Here is a 24,923-nt window from a genome sequence, read left to right as displayed (position 1 = left end):
CTTATGTCTAATAGCCATCTGCATATCCTCTTTGGATACATGTGTATTCAGTTTATCCCCCAATTTTTTAATCGGATTGTTTGTTTTTTGGTGTTCAGTTGTATAAGTTTTTATGTTTTAGATACTAACCCCTTATCAGATGTATCATTGGCAAATATCTTCTTCTTTTTTTATTTTTTTTTAGAAAGGCAGACTGCCACGTGCAGCGCCTCATTTGGATGTGTCTGGAGTCTTGAAAGCTTGACTACCCTACGTTCTCCTACAAATGGACCTTGAGAGCTTGTTTGGAGGTTCTAGCAGGGGAGCGCAGCTGCTCGTATACCCTTGACCGAAGACCGGTCCTCTCCTCTAGTTGGGAAGGTCGTCCTCTTCGACTGAGCACGCAGCTTCGGGAGGGACGCACATGGATTGGTGAGGGAGGAAGGGGACACCCGCCTAGCCAGCCAGATCAGCCGAATCAACCCTGGCGATCAATGGGGTGACAGATGTCGCAGCCAGATCGCCCTCACATCCGGCAAATATCTTCTTGTATTCAGTAGGCTGGCTTTTATTTTTGATGATGGCTTTCTTTTGCTGCGCAAAATCTTTTTAGTTTGATGTAGTCCCATTTATTTTTCTGCTTCCCTTGCCCAAGGAAACATATCCCCAAAACCATTACTAAGAGCAATTTCGAAGAGTTTACTGACTATGTTTTCTTCTAGGTGTTTTATGGTTTCAAGCCTTACGTTTAAGTCTTCAATCCATTTTGAGTTTGTTATTGCATATGGTATAAGAAAGTGGTCATTTCATTTTTTTTGTATGTATTTGTACAGTTTTCTTAATACCATTTATTGAAGAGACTGTCTTTACACCATCGCATGTTCTTTCCTTCTTTGTCATAGATTTATTGACTATGTAGGTGTGGGTTTATTCTTGACTCTCTTTTCTGTTCCACTCATGTATGTGTCTTTTTTTATGCCAGTGCCATTGCTTTGATTACTATAGTCTTGTAGTATACTTTGACATCAGGTAGCATGATACCGCCAACTTTGTTCTTCTTTCCAAGATTGCTTTTGCTGCTCAGGATCTTTTGTGGATCCACACAAATTTTAGGATTATTTACGCTAGTTTTGTGAATAATGCCAATGGTGTTTTCTTAGGGATTGCATTGAATCTATAGATTGCATAGACATTTTAATGACATTAATGCTTTTTATCCATGAGCATGCTATATACTTCCATTAATTTGTATTTTCTTCAACTTCTTTCTTTAATGTCTTAAAGTTTTCAGAGTTCAGGTCTTTTACTTCCTTGGTTAAATTTACTCCTAGGTATTTTACTTTTTTGGTACAATTGTAGATGGAATTGTGTTCTTAATTTCTCTTTCCGATAGTTCGTTATTGGTGTATCAAATGCAACCGATCTCTGAAATTTATTTTGTATCCTGCTATTTTACTAAATTCATTTATCAGTTCTAGTAGTTTTGGGTGGAATTTTTAGGATTCTCTATATACAGTATCATGTAATCTGCAAATCATGACAGTTTTACATCTTCCTTTCCGGTTTGTATGCCTTTCATTTCTTTTTCTTCACTGACTTCCAATGGCTAAGACGTCCAATACTATTCTGAATAAAAGTGGTGAAAGTGGACATCATTGTCTTGTTTCTGTTCCTAAGGAATATGCTTTTAGCTTTATACCATTGAGGGTAACGTTAGCTGTAGGTTTGTCATATATGGTCTTTATTATGTTAAGGTACTTTCTTCTGTTCCCACTTCGCTGAGAGACTTCATAAAAAATGGGTGCTTGATTTTGTCAAATACTTATTCTGCATCTATTGATATGATCATATGATTTTTATTCTTCATTTTGTTTATGTAGTTTTTTGCATAAATTGATTTGTGGATGTTGAACTGATCTTGCACCCGGGAATAAAACCTACTTTATTGTGGTGTATGATCGTATTAATATATTGCTGAATTGGGTTTACTAATATATTGTTGAGGATTTTTACATCTATGTTCATCAGGGGCATTGTCTATAATTCTCTCTCTCTCTCTCTCTCTCTCTCTCTCTCTTTCTCCTTCTCTCTCTCTCTCTAAAGTCTTAGTCAGGTTTTACCATCAGAACAATGCTAGCCTCATATAATGAGCTTGGGAGCCTTCCCTCCTCTTCATTTTTGGGGAAAAGTTTGAGAAGGATATATGTTAATTTTTCTTTAAATATTTGGTAAAATTCACCTGTGAAGCCACCATCTGGTCAGGAGTATTGTTTGTTGGGAGATGTTTTGGTTACTGATTCTATTTTATTAGTAGTTATCTGTCTGTTCAGTGTTTCTGTTTCTTTTGACTCAGTCTTAGAAGTTTATATGTATCTGGAAATTTATCCATTTCTTCCAGGTTGTCTAGTCTGTTGGCATAAAATTGTTCAGAGTATTTTCTTATAATCCTTTGTAGTTCTGTGTTATCAGTTTTCTCTTCTGCTTCATTTCTGCTTAATTTATTTGGGCCCTTTATTTTCTTTAAGAGTCTGGTTATTGTTTATCTTTTCAAAGATTTTATTTTTGAAAATCTTTGATATAGTATATTTTATACTGCATTTCATTTATTTCTTTCAAGACCTTCCTTCTACCCTCTTTGGGCTTTGTTTGTTCTTTTTCTAGTTGCTTTAGGTGTAAGGATGGATTGCTTCTTTGAGATTTTTCTTGCTCCTTAAGGTATGCCTATATTCTATGAATTTCCCCCTTAGCACTGCTTTGGCTGTGTGGTATAGACTTGGGACCATTCTGTTTTCACTTTCATTTGTTCAAGGTATATTTTGATTTCTTCCTTGATCTCATCATTAACCCATTCATTGTTTAATAGCATGTTATTTAGCCTCCATGTGTTTTTGTGTTTTTAACTTTTCTTGTAATTGATTTCTAGTTTCATACTACTGTGATCAGAGAGGAGCTTAATATGATTTCAGTCTTCTTAAATGTTTTGTGTCTTGTTTTGTGGACTAACATGTTGTCTATCCTGGAAAATTTTCCATGAGCATTCGAAAAGAATGTATATTCTGCTGCATTGGGGTGTAATGTCCTAAAAATATCAATTAAATCCATTTGGTCCAGAAGGCTTCTCTTTCCTTGTTGATTTTTGGTGTGCATGATCTATCTATTGATGTCAATAGGGTGTAAAATTCCCCTACTATGACTGTATTACTGTTGATCTCTCCATTTATGTCAGTAGTTATTTGTTTTATATATTTAGGTTCTCCTATGTTGTTTTGTAAATGTTTACAAGTGTTATATTCTCTTGCCGGATTTATCCCTTTATCATTATGAAATTCTTTCTTTGTCTTTTGTTATAGCCTTTGTTTTAAAGTCTACTTTGTCTGATATAAATATTGCTACTGCAGCTTTTTTCATTTGCATTTGCATTTGCGTGAAATATCTTTTTCTGTGCATTTACTATCAGCCTTTGTGTGTCAATCAGAAGTGCAACATATGTATGGGTTTCTTATCCATTCAGCTTTATGTCTTTTGATTGGAGCATTTAATACTGTTACATAAGTAATTATTGATACGTATGTAGTGATTGCTATATTCTTATTTATATTGTGATTGTTTTTTCTTCTCAAACAAATTCCTTTACATTTCCTAGAATACTGGCTAGTGTCAATGAACTCCTTCAGCTTTTTCTTGTCTGGGAAGCTCTTTAACTCTCCTTCAATTTTAAACAATAGCCTTGCTTCTTAGAGTAATCTTGGTTGTAGGTGCTTGCTTTTCTTTACCTTGACTATTTCATGTCAAAACCTTCTGGCCTGTAAAGTTTCTGTTGAGAATTCTCTGACAGTCTTATGGGAGCTCCCTGTAGATAACTAGCTGCTTTTCTCTTGCTGCTTTTAAGATTCTCTCTTTCTTTAGCCTTATGCATTTTCATTATGATGTGTCTTGGTGTGGGACCCTTTGGGTTCATATTATTTGAGATTCTCTGTGCTTCCTGGACTTGTATGTCTATTTCTTTCACCAGGTTATGGAAGAAAGTTTTCAGTTGTTATTCCTTCAAATATGTTTTCAATACCTTGATCTCTCTCTCTTTACCTTCTGCTGCCCCTATGATGAAATATTGTTACAGTTGATGCTGTCCTAGAAGTCCCTTAAAGTATCCTCATTTAAAAAACATTCTTTTTTCTTTTTGGTGTTCTTATTGGGTGTTTTCTGCTACCTTATCTTCCCAATTGCTGGTTTGATCCTCTGCTTCATCTAATTTTTTGTTGATTGCCTCTAGTATATTCTTCATTTCAGTTATTGTATTCTTCATTTCTGACTGGTTCTTTTTAATGTTTTTCTATCTCCATTTTTATGTTTCCTGTCTTTTTGTAGAAGTTCTCACTGAAATCATTTAGCATCCTTATAACCAGTGTTGAGAATTCTGCATCTGGTAGACTGCTTGCTTCCTTTTGTTTAGCTCTTTTTCGAGAGTTTTGTTCTATTCTTTCATTTGGGACATGTATCTTTGTGTCTTCATTTTGGCCACCTCTATTTGTTTGTTTCTATGTAACAAGTAGAATACTACATCTCCTGGTCTTGGTAGAGTGACCTTATGTATAGGGCTTCCTTTGGGGACTACTGGTACAGTCTTCCTGGTCACCTAAACCAGGTGCTCCAGGTGTATCCCTTGTGTGGGCTCTGTGTGCCCTCCTGTTATAGTCAAGCCTTGATTGCTCTTTGGCACATCAGCAGGAGAGATTGACTCTTAGTCTGATAGGTTGTGAGGACTGACCTTGAGCTATTGTGTGGGGTCTGAACACATGGAGCAGGATACACTCTAGTGGGACTCTGGTGCTTGCCAAGTTCCCCTTTGGGTGTGTCATTTGTGGAGCTAAACTGGCTGGTGCTCTCTGTGTTCTGAAGCCAGCCACAAGGTGTGTTGGTTCTAGAGCCTTTTTGGAGGGGCTCCCACATATACCTAAATCAGCTGCTGCCTGTACCTGCCACAGGGCTGCCTGGTAGGAACCACTAGGTAGTCTTTGGTTGGTAGCTGCCTGTGCTTTGCTTGGAGGTGCCTGGGAAAGGCTATGGTAACTGAGGTTGGCTGCCACGGGTGCTAGGATTAGAATCATCTATCAAGAAGTACAAGGCATGCCAAGGACAGCCACTGCTTGTTTCAGGTTTTTGGATCTTTGAGATATTTTAGGAAAATTTTCAGCATAAGCCAAGGCCAGCAGCTTGTGAGGAACAGCAACTAAAATTGGCAGATGCTCTAGTTGGGTTGGCAGGGTCCCAGGGAATGACCAGGGTGGGGTAGTGGTGTTAGGCAGGTTGATGGAGACTCAGATTTTGCATCAGCCTGCCCTTGTAGGCTGGTGGGATTGTCATTAGGTCTCAACAAGAAACAATAGTGCCTGCCAGCATTTGCCAGCTGTGAACGTGGGAGGAGGGCTCTACAAAGTAACAACGGTGCCTGCCAGCACTGACCTGCCCCTCCAGCCTTCACCCTGAAGCCAGATAATTCATTTCTTCCCCATATGTTCCTGGTACATTTCTAGCTACTGTCCCTTCACTGGAACTTAGGGCCAGTGTTTATGAATGAGTGAGTTTGTGCTTGGGCCTTCTAAGAGGGTGCCTGGGTCTATAGAAGCCCTCTGTCTCACCCAGACAGAGTCCCCACTGATTTTCACAGCCACATGTTGTGGAAGCTGTTCTTCCTGATTAGGGCTGGGACCTTCTGACTCCTCACTCAGTACCTTTGCTGAGGTATCCCTCCTGATTCTTAACTTCCACACATGGGACCAGACCATTTTGCATCTCTGCCCATCCTTCTAGTCTCAACGGAGCTTCCTTTAAAAATTACTAATTCAATCTCTTTAGTTGTTATGCTGAAATTTCGTATTCTTGAGTCAATTTTAGGAATTTGTGCCTTTCTATGAATTTTCTATTTCATATATGAATTTTCTATTTCATGTACTCTTATATAGTTGTTTATATTATACTCTTAAAATCCTTTCTTATTTCTGTAAGGTCTAGTACTAATATATCTTCTTCCATTTCTGTTTTCAGTACTTTGAGTCTTCATTTTTTCTTCTTAGCTAAGCTAGTTAAAAATTTGCCAATTTTGGTGATTTTTTAAAGATTATGTTATACTTCATGAGTTTATTAATAAGTATAATCCTATTTAAGAAAAATATGGTGAAGGTCTTGAACCTTTCCACATCTGTATTGATTATACTACCAAGAATATATTTATATTAATTAAATTATGTTTAGGAATATAGCCCTTAAAACACATTTTGAGTGAATAATAAACTTAGCAAGCTGTGTTTTTGATAGTTTTAGGAAGATTGAGGAATTCAGCACTGTGACAGACAGATGCTATCTATGCCCTCACGGGCATCCAGTCTGAGAACAGCTAACGCTGTATTTACTATGAGGAAGCATGCACACTGCTAGGGAAAGTATAGGCTGCTGTAGGAGTTCATAGTGGGTCAGTAGGAGAGCCTGCAGTCTGGCTGCGCCACCTCTACCACTGCCCAGCCCTCTCTGGACAGACAAGTAGCTTCTTGAGCCACTCAGGACTCCTCGGTCATGGGGCTGGCTGGGGCAAGCTATGAGATGGGGGCAGATTAAGGAGGCTGAGGGTGGGTAAGGGCAGGCCTTTCTCAGAGTGCTATGGGCTGGGTACCACCTTTCCTCTCATCCCTTACTGCCTGGCACCCTCCAACTCTAAAGGGTAAGACATGGGAGCAGGAGTGACACCAAGCATGGATTTGGGACTCCATCAGTGTTTTCCCACACTCCACTGCCACCTCCATCCTGAGGCAGATGGGACAGGAGGGGAACTGAGTCTCAGAGATGGATCAGCTCTACCCTAGGTGAGTTGGTCAAGCCCTCTTCCCCAATGCTGAAGCCAGTTTGTCTGTGGGGTGATAACACCTCTCTATGCTCCACAGAATCTGAAAACAGAGTCCTGGGTTCTGGCTGGCTTGGTGGGAAGAGGAGGAGTCCCCTGAAGATGCTCTATGACCTGGACCAGGTAGGTGGACATACTTCACCCCAACCCTTTGCCTCCAGACATGGGAACCTGAGAGCCTCAGCGTAGGCCTGCTATCATGGGACTGGAACCCACTTAGACACAGAGAGTCATCCTCTGAAAATCCAGACTCTGTTCAGAGACTAGAATGCCTGGGGATGTGACCAGGGCAGATCTTGGGGGCAAGCTGAGAAATGGTGTCTCCACCCACCCCCAACCCTGTATCCATCATCCACTCAACAATAGACTGGGCCCGTCTGTGTCAGTTCATGTACTGTGGATATGGAAGAGAGTAAAACAGACACTGAACCTTCTTTCAGGGAGTTAACAGTGTAGTAGGGAGACAGTAATTAAATTTAGTACCACCTGCAATAGGGAAATGTGAAGGAGCCCCTGCCTCACCTGTTCTTTGGCAATGGACCAGGCAGCTTGCTGGTCTGTGAACCTCACTTCTGTTTTGGCCCCCTAGAACCATACACTGCCCCAAACACGCACACAGTTGAATCCCACTGCGAGCCACACCCCTGGGCTCACATATACCCAAATAGCCACACTCAGGGGCACCCATTCAGGCAGCATGTGCTGAGCACCTACTGTATGCAGACTGTGCTTAGGAACCCGTGGGTCCAGCCACAACCAGGTTGGCCGGTTCCCTGCTCTTGTGCAGCTATCAGTCCTGTCCTTTGGGAGGAAGACATTATTTGATCACTGCCTCCACTAACTTGTAACTGATTGGTGTCTAAAGGGAAAGTATGAGGTACAATGAAAGTTCTACCAGGAGATTCCTAGTTTAGATGGGGGTGTAGGACCCTCTCTAAGAAAGGGACATTGCAGCTGAGACCTTCAGAGGATGAGTTGAGAGGCAAACAGTAGTGGCCAAGTAGCTGGAGGTGAGCAAAAGACAGAAGAAGGTGTGCAGGGTGAGATGGGGTGGGGGGTGGGGACAGTGGCCCTGTATCGCCTGAAAGGTGGGGCAAAGACAGTAGGGAGCTACGAAGGATTTTAAGCCAGAGAGAATGATCATACTGGGTCTGGGAAATTGCTGGTCAATGAATTCCCAAGGACTGAGCCAAAGGGCCATGTGGAACTCATCTGTCTCATGGCCTTGGGTTGCAGGTAGGAGGCCTTTGTTCATAGAGGGTAACTGGCTTGCCCTGGGCCACACAGCAAGCTAAGGGAAGGCCAGGCTGTCATCAGGCCCTTGGTTCCACTAGCTGCAGACTTTGAGGCTTAGATAGGGTTGGCTCAGCCCCCTCATGGCCTAAGGACCCAGTGACCTTTGGTGTCAAGGCCCTGGAAGCATAGCACCTTGCCGTTAGAGAAATAATAATAATGAAAACAATCTGGCCAACAAGTGCTGACTGTGTACCAGGTTCTCTAGTTCTCTGAACTCACTTAGTCCCCACAGCAACCCTATAAGGTGGGGCTGTTGTTATCCCTGTTCACAGATAAGGAAACTGAAGCACAAGGAGGATAAGGACCTTGAGAATATCACAGAGGTCATAGGGACTAGAGCCAGGCTAAGGATCAAAGCAGCTGAGTATAGCTGGGCTGGGAAGGATGATAGTGTTGCAGCTGGATGGAGCTCCAGACTAGCAGGCATAGCTCTGGCTTCTGAGTCCCAAGGGACCTGAGCTGGAGCTTCCCTACCAGAGAGCTATAGACCACTAATTTTCTCTAAGCCTCAGTGTTCTAACCTGTAAAATGGAGATAGCATTGACTATCTGAGTATTCATGGGGCTGCAAACAACAGAAAAGCCAACTGAGACTACACTAAGCCACTAGGATAGTCAATGCGTACTCCCCACAAAACTCAGAAACCGGCATCCCCACATACAGCAGCAACATTCTGCCCTCTCACATCCTGTAGATGTTGGCTTCTGCCACAGCCTTATTGCCTCATGGCTGTAAGATGAATGCCAGGGCCCTTACATCTCACAGGAGAACATCCTAAGCGGAAGGGTAGAGGTGAAGCAAATGGTTTTCTTCCTTCAAGAGCTCTCACTTTTTCTCCTGAAGGAAAGTCTTTCCTGGGAGCCATCCCAGGGAAGCAGACTTCCCTTTACATCTCCTTGGCCAGAAACAGGCCACATGCCTACCTCTGGTCCCTTCACTTTAATGAAGGTATGATTGTTTCCTCCTAAGGTTGGCTACATGGCCTGACATAATTGAGGTTTGCTGCCAAGGAAGGAGGGAAACTGAGAAATGGGTGGAGGGCCAACATTCCCTGCCACAAGAAGCATGTTGGATTGTCTGGAAGCTGTACGCAGAGCTAGGCTGTGGAGCCCCTGATTACAGTCCTCTCCTAGCACCCATATGGAGCTTGGTTTCTGAGGCCAGTCCTATGAGTCAGTGCCTTACAGGGTGGGAATGCAGTCCTCTAAGTGCCCTCAGGCCCCCTACAGCCATGTCCGAACTTGGCAACCGCCCCCACAATGATATTTTTGAAAAAGTAATATAAGCACTATAGGGCATTCTACACTCCCAAAGAGTGTACTGTGGAAAGCACCTCTTTCCCAACACTGGCTTCCCATTACCCCTGCAATTGAAAAGTTCCCTGTGAGTCATTCCAGGCATGTTCTGGGCATGTATGCAGCATTGAGTGTTCTATCATATGCTTATGTTACTCTTTCAAAATCTCATTTACAGGTACATATGTCCTTGCTCTCTCAATTGTAACTTTTCATTTTGAAAAATTCAAACATATGTAGAAGTAGAGAGAATACTACAATGAACAACCACATTCCCATCATGCACTCTAAACAGTGATTGACTCCTAACCATTCTTGTTTCATCCTAACCCCCCAACTTGTACCTGGTATTACTGTGAGGCAGATCCCAGCCTTATTGATTCTGTGATTATTTCAGCATATATCTAAAAGAGAGACTACCCACAATTCATCCTTTTTGAAACATTTTTTTTGTTTCCTTCTCTACTCTTTAAAAAATATTAATTAATTTTAGACAGGAAAAGGGAGACAAAGAGAGAGAAACATTGATTTGTTGTTCCATTTATTTATGCATTCATTGATTGATTCTTGTAAGTGTTCTTACCGGGGATTGAACCCACAATGCTGGTGTATTAGAATAATGGTCTAACCAGCCTGGACACCTTCCCTATCTTTTTAAAATCCAACTGTGGCATGCTAAGTCATGTTCTTTCTTTAACTTTTTGCCCCTAAAGTGTATTGGATGTCTGCGGGATATTTTTAGAGGCACATACAGTCTGTCCCCCTTCCCCTACGATGTCAAGTACTCTCATGCAGGCACAGAGTGTATAGTGTCCTGCTATTTCAGATGCTTCTTTGGCTTCCTCTGAAATGGAAACATTCTGAAGGCTTTTTCTTGAGATATAGCTCACATACCACAGAATTCACTCTTCTAAAGTATACAATTCAGTGGTTTTAGTATAGTTACAAGGAAGCACAACCCTCACTATCCAATTTCAGAACATTTTCATTACCGCAAAAAGAAACCCAATATGCATAATAAGTCACTCCCCACTTTCTCCACTCCCTGCCCAACAACCCCAATTTACTTTCTCTCTCTACGGATCTATTCTGAACATTTTATATAAGTGGAATCATACTTGTGGCCTTTTATGTCTGGCTTCTTTTACTTAGTATACACAATGTTTTCAAGGTTCATCCATGTGTTAGCATGTACCAGAACTTCATTCCTTTTTATGGAATAATATTCATTGTATGGGTAGACCACATATATACTATTTATCTACCCACCAGTTGATGGACATTTGGGTTGTTTCCATTCTTTGGCTATTATGAATAATGTTGCTATAAACGTTTGTGTGCAAGTCTTTGTGTAACTTAAGTTTTCAGTTACTTTAGGTAGATCCTTAGAAGTGGAATTTCTGGATATGTTTACTTTTTTTGAGGAGCTCCGAATGGTTTTCCACAACATCTATACCATTTTCCTTTCTCACCAGCAATAAATGAAGGTTCTGCTTTCCCACATCTTCACCAGTACTTATGGTCTTATTATCTAAAGGCTTTTATTGCAATTTTTAGAAATTAAGAACACTTTCTTCTAAGAACCAAGACCCAAAAACCACCAAGAGAGGGGCAGGGGGTTTGGAGGGTTACTGTTTGAGGTGAAGACCCTGTTTAGGACAGAAAAAAACTTGAAGAAAGGAGGGGGAGTGCTGTAGGTAGTGGCCTGGGTGTTGGTATGGTTGAGGAGGGATAGGAAGGGGTGGACCCAAGTGACCTCCTTATATTACCCAACTCACCGAGTTGTAAAGGTCATAGCGAGATACCCGGTACACAATAAGTACGATATAAATGCTGAATGTTATTATTTCACAGAGGAGGAACAGGCTTAGAGAGGGCAGGCTTCCTGACCAAGTACTGAGAGTAGAATTTGTTGGGGCTGGGAGAGGACTGGGTGGGATAAAGACATCAAGAACCAAAGGAACATGCCAATTCATAAATATAGAATTAGCTAATTTTATTATTAAACAAATTATTCCAATAGCCTACAAGAGGCTGCATTTTCAATTCTATTTATATGGAATGAAAGTTGCCATTCTTGCACACTATACTACTTCTAGTAAACAGCAAGATACTCAGTTTGCATTCACAGTGAGTACTCTTGAAGTCATACTTCTTTACCATGCTTACTCTGACTATGTCATATTCGTTATCAGGAACTCCTCAGACCTGAAATGTCCAAGAGACTAATCATATCGTTTCACATACCTCTGCAAAGTTAGATTCATTGCCCCCCAACCCCCATCCAGGTTCCAGACAAATGCCTGGGCCCCTAATCATATACGGTGATCAGCGGCAGCGCTGGGGTCCCAATCCAGGACCCCTACCTGATGCCTGGAACTGGCTAACACACATCACTGGGCAGCAGCCCTGACCCCGACCCCTGTTGTCCACAGGGTCCAAGCTCAGCTCTGGCTGAGGTGCATCGGCAGCGGCGCAGTCTGCTGCACCGCGCCTGCAGCCGCCACACACGCCGGCAGCGCCTGCTACAGCCCGAGGATCTGCGCCACGTGCTGGTGGACGACGTACACGGCCTGCTTTACTGCTACGTGCCTAAGGTGGCCTGCACCAACTGGAAGCGTGTGCTGCTGGCACTGAGAAGCCCCGGGGGCCTGGACCCGCAAGCCATCCCCGCGCACGAGGCGCATGCGCCAGGCCGGCTGCCCTCTCTGGCCGACTTCAGCCCCACCGAGATCAACCGGCGCCTGCGCGACTACTTGGCCTTTCTCTTCGTGCGCGAGCCCTTTGAGCGCCTGGCCTCGGCCTACCGCAACAAGTTTGCGCGGCCCTACAGCGCCGCCTTCCAGCGGCATTATGGAACTCGCATCGTGCGGCGCCTGCGGCCCCGCCCACACCCCGATGCGCTGGCCCGTGGCCACGACGTGCGCTTCGCTGAGTTCCTGGCCTACCTGCTAGACCCGCGCACGCGCCGTGATGAACCTTTCAATGAGCACTGGGAGCGCGCTCACGCGCTCTGCCACCCGTGTCGCCTGCGCTACGATATCGTGGGCAAGTTTGAGACCCTGGCAGAGGATGCGGCCTTCGTTCTGGGCCTGGTAGGCACAGCCGGCCTGCACTTCCCCGCGCCACCACCCCTTACCAAGGCAGTCACTACGCACGACCAGGCTGTTCGCCTCTTCCAAGACATCAGCCCTTTCTACCAGCGCCGCCTCTTCGACCTCTACAAGATGGACTTTCTACTCTTCAACTACTCCACCCCCTCCTACCTGCAGCTGCACTAGCCTTCAGTGACCCTGAAGGGCCTGCAGAGGCTCTGAGGTCAACGCTGGGGGGTGGGGGACTTCGAGAATGTGAGTTTCTGATGCCTCCGGGGTACCCTACTCTCATCACCACTGCAGTTGAGCTGGCATCACACCTGGCTTAGTTTGGGTGTAACTTGCCTTAGGCACTGTGTGCTTGCTGCCTGTCCTGCCTGTCACTTGATGCTTGCTTCCTCTAATTCCTCTAGCTGGCAGATGCTTCCCTAGGATCCTTGGGTAGGTGAGGACTAAATGATAGCATTTTAAGTTGCAAAGGGGCTTTTTTTTTTTTTTTTTGTCAGCTCTGTCCCTGAACTTGTCCATGGTGAAACAGAGCAGAATGCTAGCTCTAGGCAGCCTGTGGCCCATCCCAGTACCCGCCCCCCCATCTCACCCATCCTGTTAAGAGCAACCCTGGCCAAGGAGAGAAGCCCTTCCCTGCAGGACTCAGGCTGGGTCCATCCTTATCCATGGGCATGGCACAGAGCCAGCTGTAAACTGCCTTCACTCTGCCAACCACAGAGCAGGGCCACCTTCCTTCTTGCTGGCTTGGCCCTAGCCCCACCCTTGGTCTTAGTCTGGCCAGACGCTAGACTAAGGTGTCCACAGAGCTCAAGGTGCAATATGATGGCAGGTTTTACAGAACTGTAGTGAGCTGGGGAGCTCATGTATCAATAATTGAAATAAATGTGTTTTGTTACTTTCTGACAGTTTGGTGTTTCCCCACTTCATTTTGCCATGTGCTCTCTGGGGCATGAGGCTGTCTGATCTTGGCATCTTACTGAGTCTCTGTCAGTTTCCCCTGTTACCAAATGGCCTAAGAATGCCAGGTGGTTATGAAAATCAGATGAGAGATTGCTTACCTTCACAGCAGCATGCAAGTGTGAGGGGCTACATGGGGTGTAGTGTATGGAGGGAGTGCATCATGTAGGGGGTACTAAATTGTAGAATTGGGGAGAAAACAGTCACGAACTGGAGAAAATCTAACCTTTCACTCTGCCTGGGCCAAAAGTTAAAGCCCAAACCAGCTCAGTGAAGCCTTGGGCTGCCTCCCATTCGTGTGCGAGCATGTGTGGTTTGCAGCATGTGTTGTGTACTTAGCAATGAGGACCCACCCTTCCAGCTTTGGGGGACAGCCAGCCATGGTGGTCGCTTAGGAGGGGCTGAATGTCTCCTTAGTGGCTAGTTGAATATATAATGTCCCTTCTCACTGTCTTTGAATGATAAGTGAAAATGCCCAAACTTTGGGAAGAAGAAGGCAGGGTGTGCTTGAGATTTTTGAAAAACAGGAATCAGAATACAATCAAGGAAGAGCAGCTTGGCAGCGATGAGACCAAACCAGCTGTGGTGCCTCCACACCCTACGGTCAGGACCCATGATGCTATGCTAGCCTGTGGGGGTCAGGCTGGTCAGGGACATACAGCTTAGCCACATTCATGCCCCAGCCTTTGCTACGGTGTTCCCCTGCTTACGATGCTGTCTTTCTCCAGGCTGGTCCTTTGTTCCATCCTTCTCAGGAGCCTGCCCAAGTCCTTTAGGATGACCCTCTCAGAGCTTCCCCACACTATGTCCACAGGTTCTCCCACTGTGGATCAGCAACAGCAATGCCTTTGGACCTGGGAAGAGGCTGTCACTGAGCTCCTCATGAAGCCTCACCCCCCTTGAGGGATGTAGAAAACCTGGGGCCTATACAATTACCAGGACACACTGGATCACAGCCCTACTGTGATGGACCTGTCCTGCAGAGTCCTCCGATTCACAGGGGATGAAATAATGAGTCTCCCAGACACTGAGTGCTGTCAAGAGAAGGGGAAGGCGGTTCCCTCTAGTGGAGAATGCCCCAGCCCTTTTCTAAAGTGGCTTTTATTGAGAACAGTATACAGCATGCTTGCAAAGCTTATCAATCAATGCCTGAAGGCTATATTTACAGAAAACAGATAGAGATCATAGATAACAATTTAAGGAACCCAGAGATTTGCCACAGGTCAGGGTCTGTTAGACATGCTGAAGTCAGATGGTGTTAAGGTATGGCTTCTGAATTTAGGAATTCACTTCTGTTTGGAACTTAAACATCTGGTTTTTCCTTACCAGGGCAGTGTAAAAGCAGAGCAAGCTTCAGGATACAATGCATTCTTTAGGCCAGATTTCCCAGGGAACCCTTGGTGTTAGCATCCGATCATGCCTGCCTCCAGCATTCCCCGTTTTCTGGTCGAGACTTACGGGCCCCTTTCAAGGCCTGGCTTGCGCGGGGCTACAATTCCCAATACCACACAAAGTGGTCCCCAACACCCTACCATACTGAGCTAGGCTTAAGGAGGGAGTGGCTGGTCCTGTAAGCACACCCAGGGCCTGCTGTCTTTCTCACAAATCCCTGTTACCCACATACTCCCTCAGAAGCTACATACACACCATGTTTGTTACATGCCATTTCATGCTCGGTTGTTACACATTTGCTTCCATAACACGTCTTTGTGCTGAGCTCACTCAGCACCCACACAACCTCTTATATGGCTTGTTTGCTGAAAATTAATTCCCATCCAGATGTCACACCCTAGATGCATCACGATTAGAAGTCACCTTTTACCATCACACCATCAGCTGTCATCCCTTCAGAGCCCCTTGAGTGCTGACACTTGTCACTCTATCATTTGGGGCAGGCATTCCGCAGCCTTGCCCTCATTGGATATCTCCTGTGCAATCTGAGTTTGTATGCATTCCCTGTCACACATTTAGCCAGATCTACCCCGACCACAATAGCCCTCACCTCTGCTGTGAGTGCAGGACCCACAGCCTGGGCCTGCACACACTGGAGGCACTTCTTGCTCCTCACCTCACCAGCCTTGGGACATTTCTTCTCTGGCCTTCCAGTGACCTGTGTCCCCTCTGGCTGCACCAGAATGTGTCTCTTCACAGACCACAGACTCACTGCCTGCCCTCAAATGGCATGGTCCTGGATGAGCCATGGGATGACCTGAGAAAGACAGGGTCTCACAAAAAGAGCTGGACAAGACATCAGGGTACTCAGGTGGTTTCATGAGAGGGAGAGAAATATCATGTGTGGTTGCCTCTCACACAACCCCTACGGGAGACCTGGCCTGCAACCCAGGCATGTGCTCTGACTGGGAATCAAACTGGCAACTCTGTGGTTTGCAGGCTGGCGCTCAATCCGTTGAGCCACACCAGACAGGGCTCATGCTACTTTTCTTGAAAGGATTGTAATACACCAACAATATGGTATTAGGTTCATGGACTAAAAATTTAGAAAGTAGTATGCCTCCCTCAGGCCTGTCCCCCAAGTTCCCCAGGCCTTCAACCAAAAGGTAATGATTGTCACCTGCTCCACACATATATGCACACATACCACACACATACATATATGCATGCAGTCACACACATGCATACATACTTCCACATATATACATACAAACATGGGTGCATAAACATTGAACATATGCACATGCACCCACACCTTTTTCTAATATACACAAGATGGTAGCATATTAGACACACACTTCTGCTGGGCTTGTTAAAAATATCTTAATATACTTCATAAATTGTCCCAGATCAGAGCCACTTCTTCATTTTAATGGATACTTAGTCTTTCAGGGTGCAGCGGTGGTATAATTTAACAGTTCTCTATTGATGGATATTTAAGTGGTTTCTATTCTTTGTTTTTATTTTTTATTTTTATTGAATTTATTTCAATGACATTGGTTAATAAAATTATATAGGTTTCAGGTGTACAATTCTATAATACATCATCTGTATATTGTATTGTGTGTTCACCACCCCAAGTCAAGTATCCTTTCATCACCTCAAGCTAGTGGCCCAACTTCTCTGTGCCTCAATGTCCCATCGGAAAGGGGCACATGAATCCTGCCTGTCCAGTACTCAGAACACTCCTGAGACCCATGAAAGCCCCATGAAACTAAGAACTGGCTAGGTCACACCTGGCCCACCTGCCTCCATGTATGCAAAAGGTGGTCTGAGCAGGTGATGAGAGCCTTCCCAGGTGAGGACCACTGCCTTGGAAGTGGGAGAAGGAGGAGAAGAGAGAAGGAAGTGATGTAAAAAGGAAAACCTCTTTATGCCCTGATGTCGGAAAACTTTATTCACTGGTGCAAATGTAGGGAATCTGTGATAGGTTAGAGTCCCTAGAAGCAGGACTGAGAAGGGGATTCTAATCAAGTGACTAGCTGAGGGAGGACCCTCAGCAGAAGATCAGTGAGGGACATGGAACAGGGCAGAGAAGAATGCGGTGAGGACATGATCTCTTCTAGAGTCTGGTACTAGGGGAATTCTGCAGTGAAATTGCCCCTGAGCTATTCCCACCCTTAGGCAGTGTTGGCCTTGCATGCCCTGTGGCAGTCCCTCTTAAGCCACAGGAGGGTGAGGTGAAGATGTCCCTTCCTTGGTGCCCAGTGAGTTGTCAGCATCTCTCATGGCAGCTAGGCTGGGTCCTCCAGCCTGGGAAAAGAGTCTGGACAAGGTACCAAGCTTTCCATTAATATAAAGTAAAAACAGCTAGAGAGGGGATCAGTGAGTGAGATGGATGAAGAAGCCTGGAGAAATGGCTGGTGCTGTCAGGACACTCAGTAGGTTTTAAAGGGAAGTAACAAGGAACATGATAGGTGACCTAATGAGGCCTATATAGGAACCAGAGTTCCAAGCAGGGTGCCCAAATCTATAAATCTAAATTTAGATTTTTTTCCTGACCCTTCTCTGGGCCAGAGCATCTTGCCAGCTTCTTGAACAATGGCTTAAAATGAACATCAGCCAAGAGTGTGTGTCTGGTACCATCAGTACTGGCTAAGGTCAAGACATTGAGAATTTACCCATGAGATGGAGTTCCTCTGAGTTCCTACAGTGCTTGGGGCTGTGAAAAAGCTAGACCTACAGTGGGGAGAGGCAGGTGTTCTACCAACTCAGCCCTACTTGACATGTGGCCCTTGGCAAAGCCTCCAGTTCCATGTGTCTAAAAAGAAGACTATTTCTCAGCCAGGTAGCTGTGTGTAATAGAGATGAGAACTTTCTAAGATCTTTGCATCATATTAGCACAGTGTCACAGATGCTGACAGGATGTGACTTAGCTTCAAGAAATGGCAGACCTGTGGGGATGGGTGGGGAGCTCAATTATCTTTGTTTTGTATATATCTTTTCCCCTCCATTTCAGCCTGAATATCAAGATGTGCAGGCAGTAACTCAGCTGAGATGGCGATTCCTTGTAATGAGGTGGTGATGGAAAACAGAGAGAAGGAGGTGGATTTGAGAGATGTTTAGGAGATAAAATGAACACATTTTGGTGATTAGAAGCTATGGGAGGGTCAAAAATGATGCTAGGTTTCATTCATTTCCACTAGACAGGGCTGGATAAAGCCTTGGAGAGAGACCATGAGTTCAGTCTTGGTCAGGTTGAGTTTGAAATGTCTTTGAAATATCTAAATGGCAATTTTATATCTGAGTCTGAAATTCAGATGGGTGAGGGCTAGTTTTAAGACAGTAGTCTGGGTGTCATTGGTATACCAACAGTAATTAAAGGCAGTCATCTGAATGGAAAAGAGTGTAGAAGGAGAAGGGGGCATCAGGCTGTGTTAAGATACTCCAGAATTTCATGATCAAGTAAAAAAAGATAAGCCTGACAACCACACAGAGCCATGGACAGAGAAGACAAAGTATATATGTCCCAAAAGCCAGAGGATGACCATATCTCAGGTGGCAGAGGATGGTCTACAATGTTAGTGCTGCCAATGGGTTCAACTAGGTGAGGATGAAGAAATAACTACTCTTTTTAAGGCTGCTTCTATGGTGCAACAGATGCCAGATTTCAGGGTGTTAAGGAATGAAAAGGAGGTGAACCTGAAGTGGTGTGGCCATGTTATCTGTCTCACATGTCCTCAAGCCATTCTCTGTTGTACCCTGTAACTTTGATGAATTAGTTTATTAGCAATAACAGTTTTTTGTGGATTATTTAAGGTGTTTTACATATAATATCACCTGTTAACAGAGCTAGTTTTATTTCTTCTTTTCTAATTTAAATGCCTTTTTTAAATTTTTGTTGCCTAAACATTCTCTCTACAATTTCCAATACTATGTTGAATAGTACTGGGCAAAACAGGCATGTTTATCTTGTTCCCGATATTAGAGAAAAAATCCTGTTTGCCCTTTAATATTTAGTGTGGTGCTATCTGTTGGTTTGTTCATATATGGTCTCATTCTGTTGAAGAGTTGAGTGTTTTATTATGGGGTTTTAGATTTTGTCAAATGATTTTCTTCATCAATTGAAATGAGGATATGTTTTTATTCCTTCATTTTACTGATGAAAGTTACATTGATTGGTTTTATTATTATGAACTAACTTTGAATTCTGGAGACGAACTCCACTTGGCCATGATATATAATCTTTTTAATATGCTGCTGAATTTAGTTTGCTAATATTTTGTTGAAGATTTATATTTACAAGGGATATTTACCAGTAGTTTTCTTTTCTTGTAGCATCTTTGTCTGGCTTTGATATTAGCATAATGTTGGCTTCATACAGTAAGTTAGAAGTGTTCTTGCTTTTTGGGAGAGTTTGAGGACTGGTGTTAATTTTTCTTAAGTATTTGATAGAATTCACCAGAGAAGCCATCTTGTCCTGGGCTTTATTTTGTTGTTGTTTTTTAAATCAACTTTATTAAGGTATAGCTATATACAATGAAATGCATTTTTTAAAATGTGGTAAGTAGATCCAAAATTGTGCAGGAGTTAGTGGAAAGTATGCTAACCTCCTACCAGGACCAGTCTGGAATTATAACTAAATTGTAGAGAAATCATCTTGAATAACCAACTGAACCCTAGCTGGAGAGAAGCCTTATAACCACAGACAGACATAAATAAACACTTCACCACAATAAGACTAGTAGGGAGTGCAGAGGAGGCACAAGAAGGCTGGCTGGGCTCCCATCAGCTTCCATAGGCAGCAGCTGAAATCCCAGAGGGATATTTCAGCAGCCGGAGCAGGGTTCCCCCCTGAGAAGTATGGGGTCTAAACATCAAGCTGGAGTCCCCAGCCTACAGCACTAGAGCCAGAAAGTAACCCAGATAATATCCAGCTGAGAAAAACAGCAGGGTTTCTCTTTGCCAGGGAGAGATGGCTGGAGACACAGAAAATCTCTTAAAGGATCAACACAAAAAATTTCATTTGCAGCCACTTACCCTATGCTCTGGCAGAAGGAGAGCAGAGTAAACTAGAGACATTTCAAGAGAGTCTAGGGTTTGAGGCTTTGGGGAGAGAACTGAAGCAACAGCCACCAGGAGCCCTGTGCAGAGTCATTCCCCATACTGCAGGAGCCAACTTTCTCAGGCATAACTCCTCTCCAAATGGCATCATCCCAAGGGGAAGCAACAACCTCACTCACAGGTATTACTCTGCCCTACCTTTTGAGCTTAAACCAGGCTGCTGATTACAGCTTGAGGATATATTATTGCTTAGTTTAACAACTAAGGCTGATCTCTGGGGGCACTTTGAGCCTTCAGTGGGTCCACCCCTTGGGGCCCAGTGCTCATAAAAGCCTGCCTTGATGCAGAGCCTGGTTCTTACTGCACACAAACAGGCAGAGCAGAGGGAGCCGTACATTGTGGATCACTGATAGCTTTAAACAGGTTGCCCAGGGCCAGACACAAACATTGCCCAACAAAGGCCTAAACTAGAGTCTTTGCAGACCATACATAGAAACAAATACAAAGAAGCAGTCAAATTCGGAAGACAAAGAAACAGACACCAAATGAAAGAACAAGAAAAATCTCCAGAAGAAGAACTAGATTAAATGGCGGTAAGCAATCAATCAGAGAGTTTAGAGTAATGATTATAAGGATACTCAACAGCATAAAAAAAGACATAGAAACCACAAAAAAGGAACAATCAAATAAAGAATGCAATATCTGAGATAAATAATACACTGGAAGGAAAAAAGAGTAGGATGGATGAAGCAGAGGACTGAATCAGTGATTTAGAAAAAAAGGTACAAAAAAACATCCAGGCAGAGCAACAAAAAGAAAAAAGAACTTAAAAAAACTGAGGTGAACTTAGAAACATTTTGGACAACATGAAGTGTAACAACATCATGGGAATACCAGAAGGAGAAGAGAGCAAGCAAGGGATTGAGAACCTATTTGAAGAAATAATGACTGAAAACTTCCCTAATTTGGGGAAGAAAAAAAGACACACAAGTCCAGGAAACCCAGAGAGTCCCAAACAAGTTAAACCCAAAGAGGCCTACACCAAGACACATTGTAATCAAAATGGCAAGGCTTAAAGACAAGGAGAGTGTGTTGCAGCCTCTCTAGGTTGGACAGGTCCGCTTGGGGCTCGGGTAGATGGAAGAAGATACGTGGAGCCTTGGAGATGCTTGACATGCCTTTATTCAAGAGAGTAACACAGGCACAAGCCCAGTCCGAGGAAATCACACAGACCACAAAGCCTGTATCCACACTGCACACAGGCCACAAGCCCATGTGGGCTGAACTCTGACAAGTCTATGTCAGTCTCTGGCCTTGGAACATTTCTGGAAGGCCCAGGAGGACGCATGCCTTTGGGTGTGTGGCTCACATGGGTGACCTTACCAGCCTGGAAACTGGACTGGTCACTGTACTTGGTGGTGACCCTATTTGCCTGCTTGAGTTCAGAAAACTCTTGTAAGCCAACCGACAAATTAGGAAGCATTTAAAGTGCGACACTGAGTACAGCATACCCCGTGGTGGTATAATTCACTTGCTGTTTTTTTCTCCTCAAGCTGCCTCTATAGTTATTGAGACTGAGATAACTGCTTTGGCCTTGCACACTGCCCGTGTGCTGAACGCAACACATGATTCCTTAAACCTGTTAAATGAAGAAGTATACCAGTTAATAAAAGTAGCCTTGCAGAATCATATGGCTTTAGATATGCTCACCGCATCCAAAGGTGGTATATGTGCCTTAATAGGGGCAGAATGTGGTGTTTATGTTCCTGATGTTCACCACAATGTAAGCCAAGCTTTGCAGGCATTAACCTCTGAAACCCATGCCATTGAGCCCCTATAGGTGATCCTCTACAGGAATGGTGGGCATCCCTAACTACTGAATGGTGATGGGTCCCCACTCTCTTGGGTGGCAGCACTTGTGTATCGCTTGCTTGTTCCTGTAGCTTATATTGTTGTGGTGGTTTATGGGTACAGGGCTCTGCCCTCCTCACCAAGGGAACTTCGTAGAAGATATCCTTGCATAGATTGTATGGTAAGGAACCCAGAAGGGGTGGACTGTAGGGTACTTGGAGGCAGTCTGACTCCCTCACCTAGATGCACGGGTAACCGGAGGGAGCAACTCCTCACAACCTTGGAGAAGTCTGATAAAGCAATGTTCTCACATACTTTTGCCTGGGTCTCATGACTTTGAGCCCTGGGTGCGATAAACTGCCCTGTAGCCTTGAGTAGGATCACATGTGCAGCTCATGATAGTTACTTCACCTTCTGGCTTGATTGCCTGCTTTGTTTACGGCTAGTATAAAAGGGACAGGAGCTTTGAACAGAGTGGGGAGTCGGGGTGCTGACTTGGAGGTGGGCTTGTGGCCTGTGTGACTCCCTCCACACGGGTTCATGGCCTATGCGTGGCATGGATACAGGCTTTGTGGCCTGTGTGATTTCCCCAGACAGAGCTTGTGCCTGTGTGACTCTCCTGAATAAAGGCATGTGAAGCATCCCCGAGGCTCCACACATCTTCTTCCATCTACCTGAGCCCTGAGTGGACCTGTCCAGCCTAGAGAGGCTGCAACACAGAGAGAAACCTAAAAGCACAGAGAAATGCAGGTAGTTACATGTAAGTGAGCACCAATTAGACTGTCATCTGAATTTTCAACAGACACATTTCAGGCCAGAAGGGAGTGTTGTGAAATATTCAAGGTGATGAAAAGCAAGGATCTACACCAAGGCTACTTTACCCAGCAAGGCTATAATTTATAATTGAAGGAGAAATAAGGATCTTGCCAAAGAAGGAAGAGCTAAAGAAGTTTGTTAACACCAAACCAGTACTGCAACAAATGTTAAAGGGCTTCTATTAAGAAAGAGAAAAAAAGAAAGAAAAAGAGGAAAATAGTCTAACAATAAAATGGCACGAATATGTATCTATCAATAATCACCTTCAATGTAAATGTCTTAAATGCTCCAACCAAAAGACATAGGGTGGTTGAATGGATAAGAAAACAGGACGCATATATATGCTGCCTCCAAGAAACCAAGCTCAGATCAAAAACCACACACAGACTAAAAGTAAAGAGAAAAAGATATTTCATGCAAATTGAAAGGAAAAAAAGTCAAGCTAGTAGTACATATATTCAACAAAATGGACTTTAAAACCAAGGCTATACTAAGGGACAAAGAAAGACACTAGATATAAAGGGAATAATCCAACAAGAGGATATAACCCTAGTAAGCATTTACGTACCCAAGAGAGGAACACCTAAGTATGTGAAACAAATCTTGATGGACTTAAATAGAGAGATCGACAGAAATACAGTCATAGTTAGGGACTGATTGAGTTCAGTGGACAGATCCTCCAGACAGAAAATCAACAAGGAGACAGTGGCCTTAAACAACACACTAGATCAAATAGATTTAATTGACATTTTCAGAGTATTTCATCCTAAAGCAGGAGAATATACATATTTTTCAAGTGCACATGGAACTTTTTCTAGGATAGACCACATATTAGGATACAAAACAAGTCTCAATAAATTTAAAAAGACTGAAATCATATCAAACATCTTTTCTGACCACAATGCTGTGAAACTAGAAATCAATCACAAGAAGAACACTGAAAAACACACAAAGGCATGGAAGCTAAATAATATGTTTACTAGCCACATACAAGAATAAATTAAAAATAGAAGACTTAAATGTTAGACCCAAAACCATAAAATATGTAGTAGAAAACATATGGAACAAAATCTTAGACATTGCTCGTAGCAATATTTTATTGGATATATCTCCCCAGGCAAGGGAAACAAAAGAAAAAATAAACAAATAGAAGTACATCAAACTGCAGTGATTTTGCACAGCAAAGGAAATCATCAGTAAAATAAAAAGACAGCCCACAGAATGGGAGAACATATTCCTTAATACATTTGATAAGAGGTTAATATCCAAAATTTATAAGGAACTTACAAAACTCAACACCAAAAAACCAAACAACCCAATTAAAAAATGGGCATAGGGCTTGAATAGATACTTCTCCAAAGTGGACATACAGGTAGCCAATAGACATGTGAAAAGATGCTCAATGTCACTAATCATCAGGGAAATGCAAATTAAAACCGCAGCTATATACCATCTCACACTTGTCAGAATGACTATCATCAATAAATCAACGAACAACCAGTGCTGGCCAAGATGTGGAAACAGGGAAACTCTGGTGGGAATGCAGATTGGTGCCGCCACTGTGGAAAACAGTATGGAGATACCTCAAAAACTTAAAAAAGGATCTTCCTTTCAACCCAGCTATCGCACTTCTGGGAATATATCCCAAGGATCCCAAGACACTAATTCAAAAAAACATAAGCACCACTATGTTCACTGCAGCATTATTTACAATTGCCAAGATATGGAAGCAGCCCAAGTGTGTATCAGTAGATGAGTGGATAAAACAACTATGGGACATTTACACAATGAAATACTATTCTGCCATAAAAAAGAAGAAAATTTTTCCTTTTGAGACAGTATGGATGGAGCTGGAGAACATTATGCTAAATGAAACAAGCCAGTCAGAGAAAGACAATACTATATGACTTCACTCATATGTGGAGTCTAATGAACAAACTGAACTAACGAGGAAAACGGGGACAGATCTTATAGATTGAGAGCAAAATGACAGCTGGAGGCAGGAGGTTGGGGGTGGAGGGTTTGAGCAAAAATGAAAAAGGATTCATGGGCACGGACAACAGTTTGGTGATTGCTGAGGGTAAGAGGGTATAAAGGGAATAAATAGTAATGGAAAAATATAATAAAGATTTTTTTTAATTCAAAAATGTAAAATCCCCATATCATAGACATTATACCATCTTAAATATTTTTAAGTGTACAGTTCAATACATTCATATTTTTGTGCAACTATCACCACCATCCCTCTCCAGAACTCTTTTCATTGTGCAAAACTGA

At 43.4% G+C, this 24,923-nt stretch overlaps 1 protein-coding gene across 3 annotated transcripts in view; it reads left to right on the top strand.

Annotated features, from left to right (window-relative positions):
• The window catches only part of CHST13 (carbohydrate sulfotransferase 13), a 37,257-nt gene extending 23,816 nt beyond the window's left edge, over window positions 1-13,441 (top strand). For 2 of the 3 annotated variants that reach the window (XM_054587429.1, XM_054587430.1), the window contains exons 2-3: window positions 6,912-6,994; window positions 11,898-13,441. In XM_054587429.1, the coding sequence (XP_054443404.1) occupies window positions 6,912-6,994; window positions 11,898-12,743 (929 nt within the window). In that variant the 3' untranslated portion in view covers window positions 12,744-13,441. Of the gene's footprint in view, window positions 1-6,690; window positions 6,834-6,911; window positions 6,995-11,897 lie in introns of all 3 variants that reach the window. The other variant, XM_054587431.1, reaches the window with a different exon arrangement.
• The last annotated feature ends 11,482 nt before the right edge of the window (window positions 13,442-24,923 follow it).

Source organism: Pteronotus mesoamericanus, unplaced genomic scaffold (genome assembly GCF_021234165.1).
Source record: "Pteronotus mesoamericanus isolate MK-2021 breed Mesoamerican mustached bat unplaced genomic scaffold, CSHL_Meso_final scaffold_118, whole genome shotgun sequence".
Lineage (NCBI taxonomy): Eukaryota > Metazoa > Chordata > Mammalia > Chiroptera > Mormoopidae > Pteronotus > Pteronotus mesoamericanus.
Note: the sequence above shows the minus strand (reverse complement) of the source record. Positions and strands in the feature narration are given on the sequence as shown.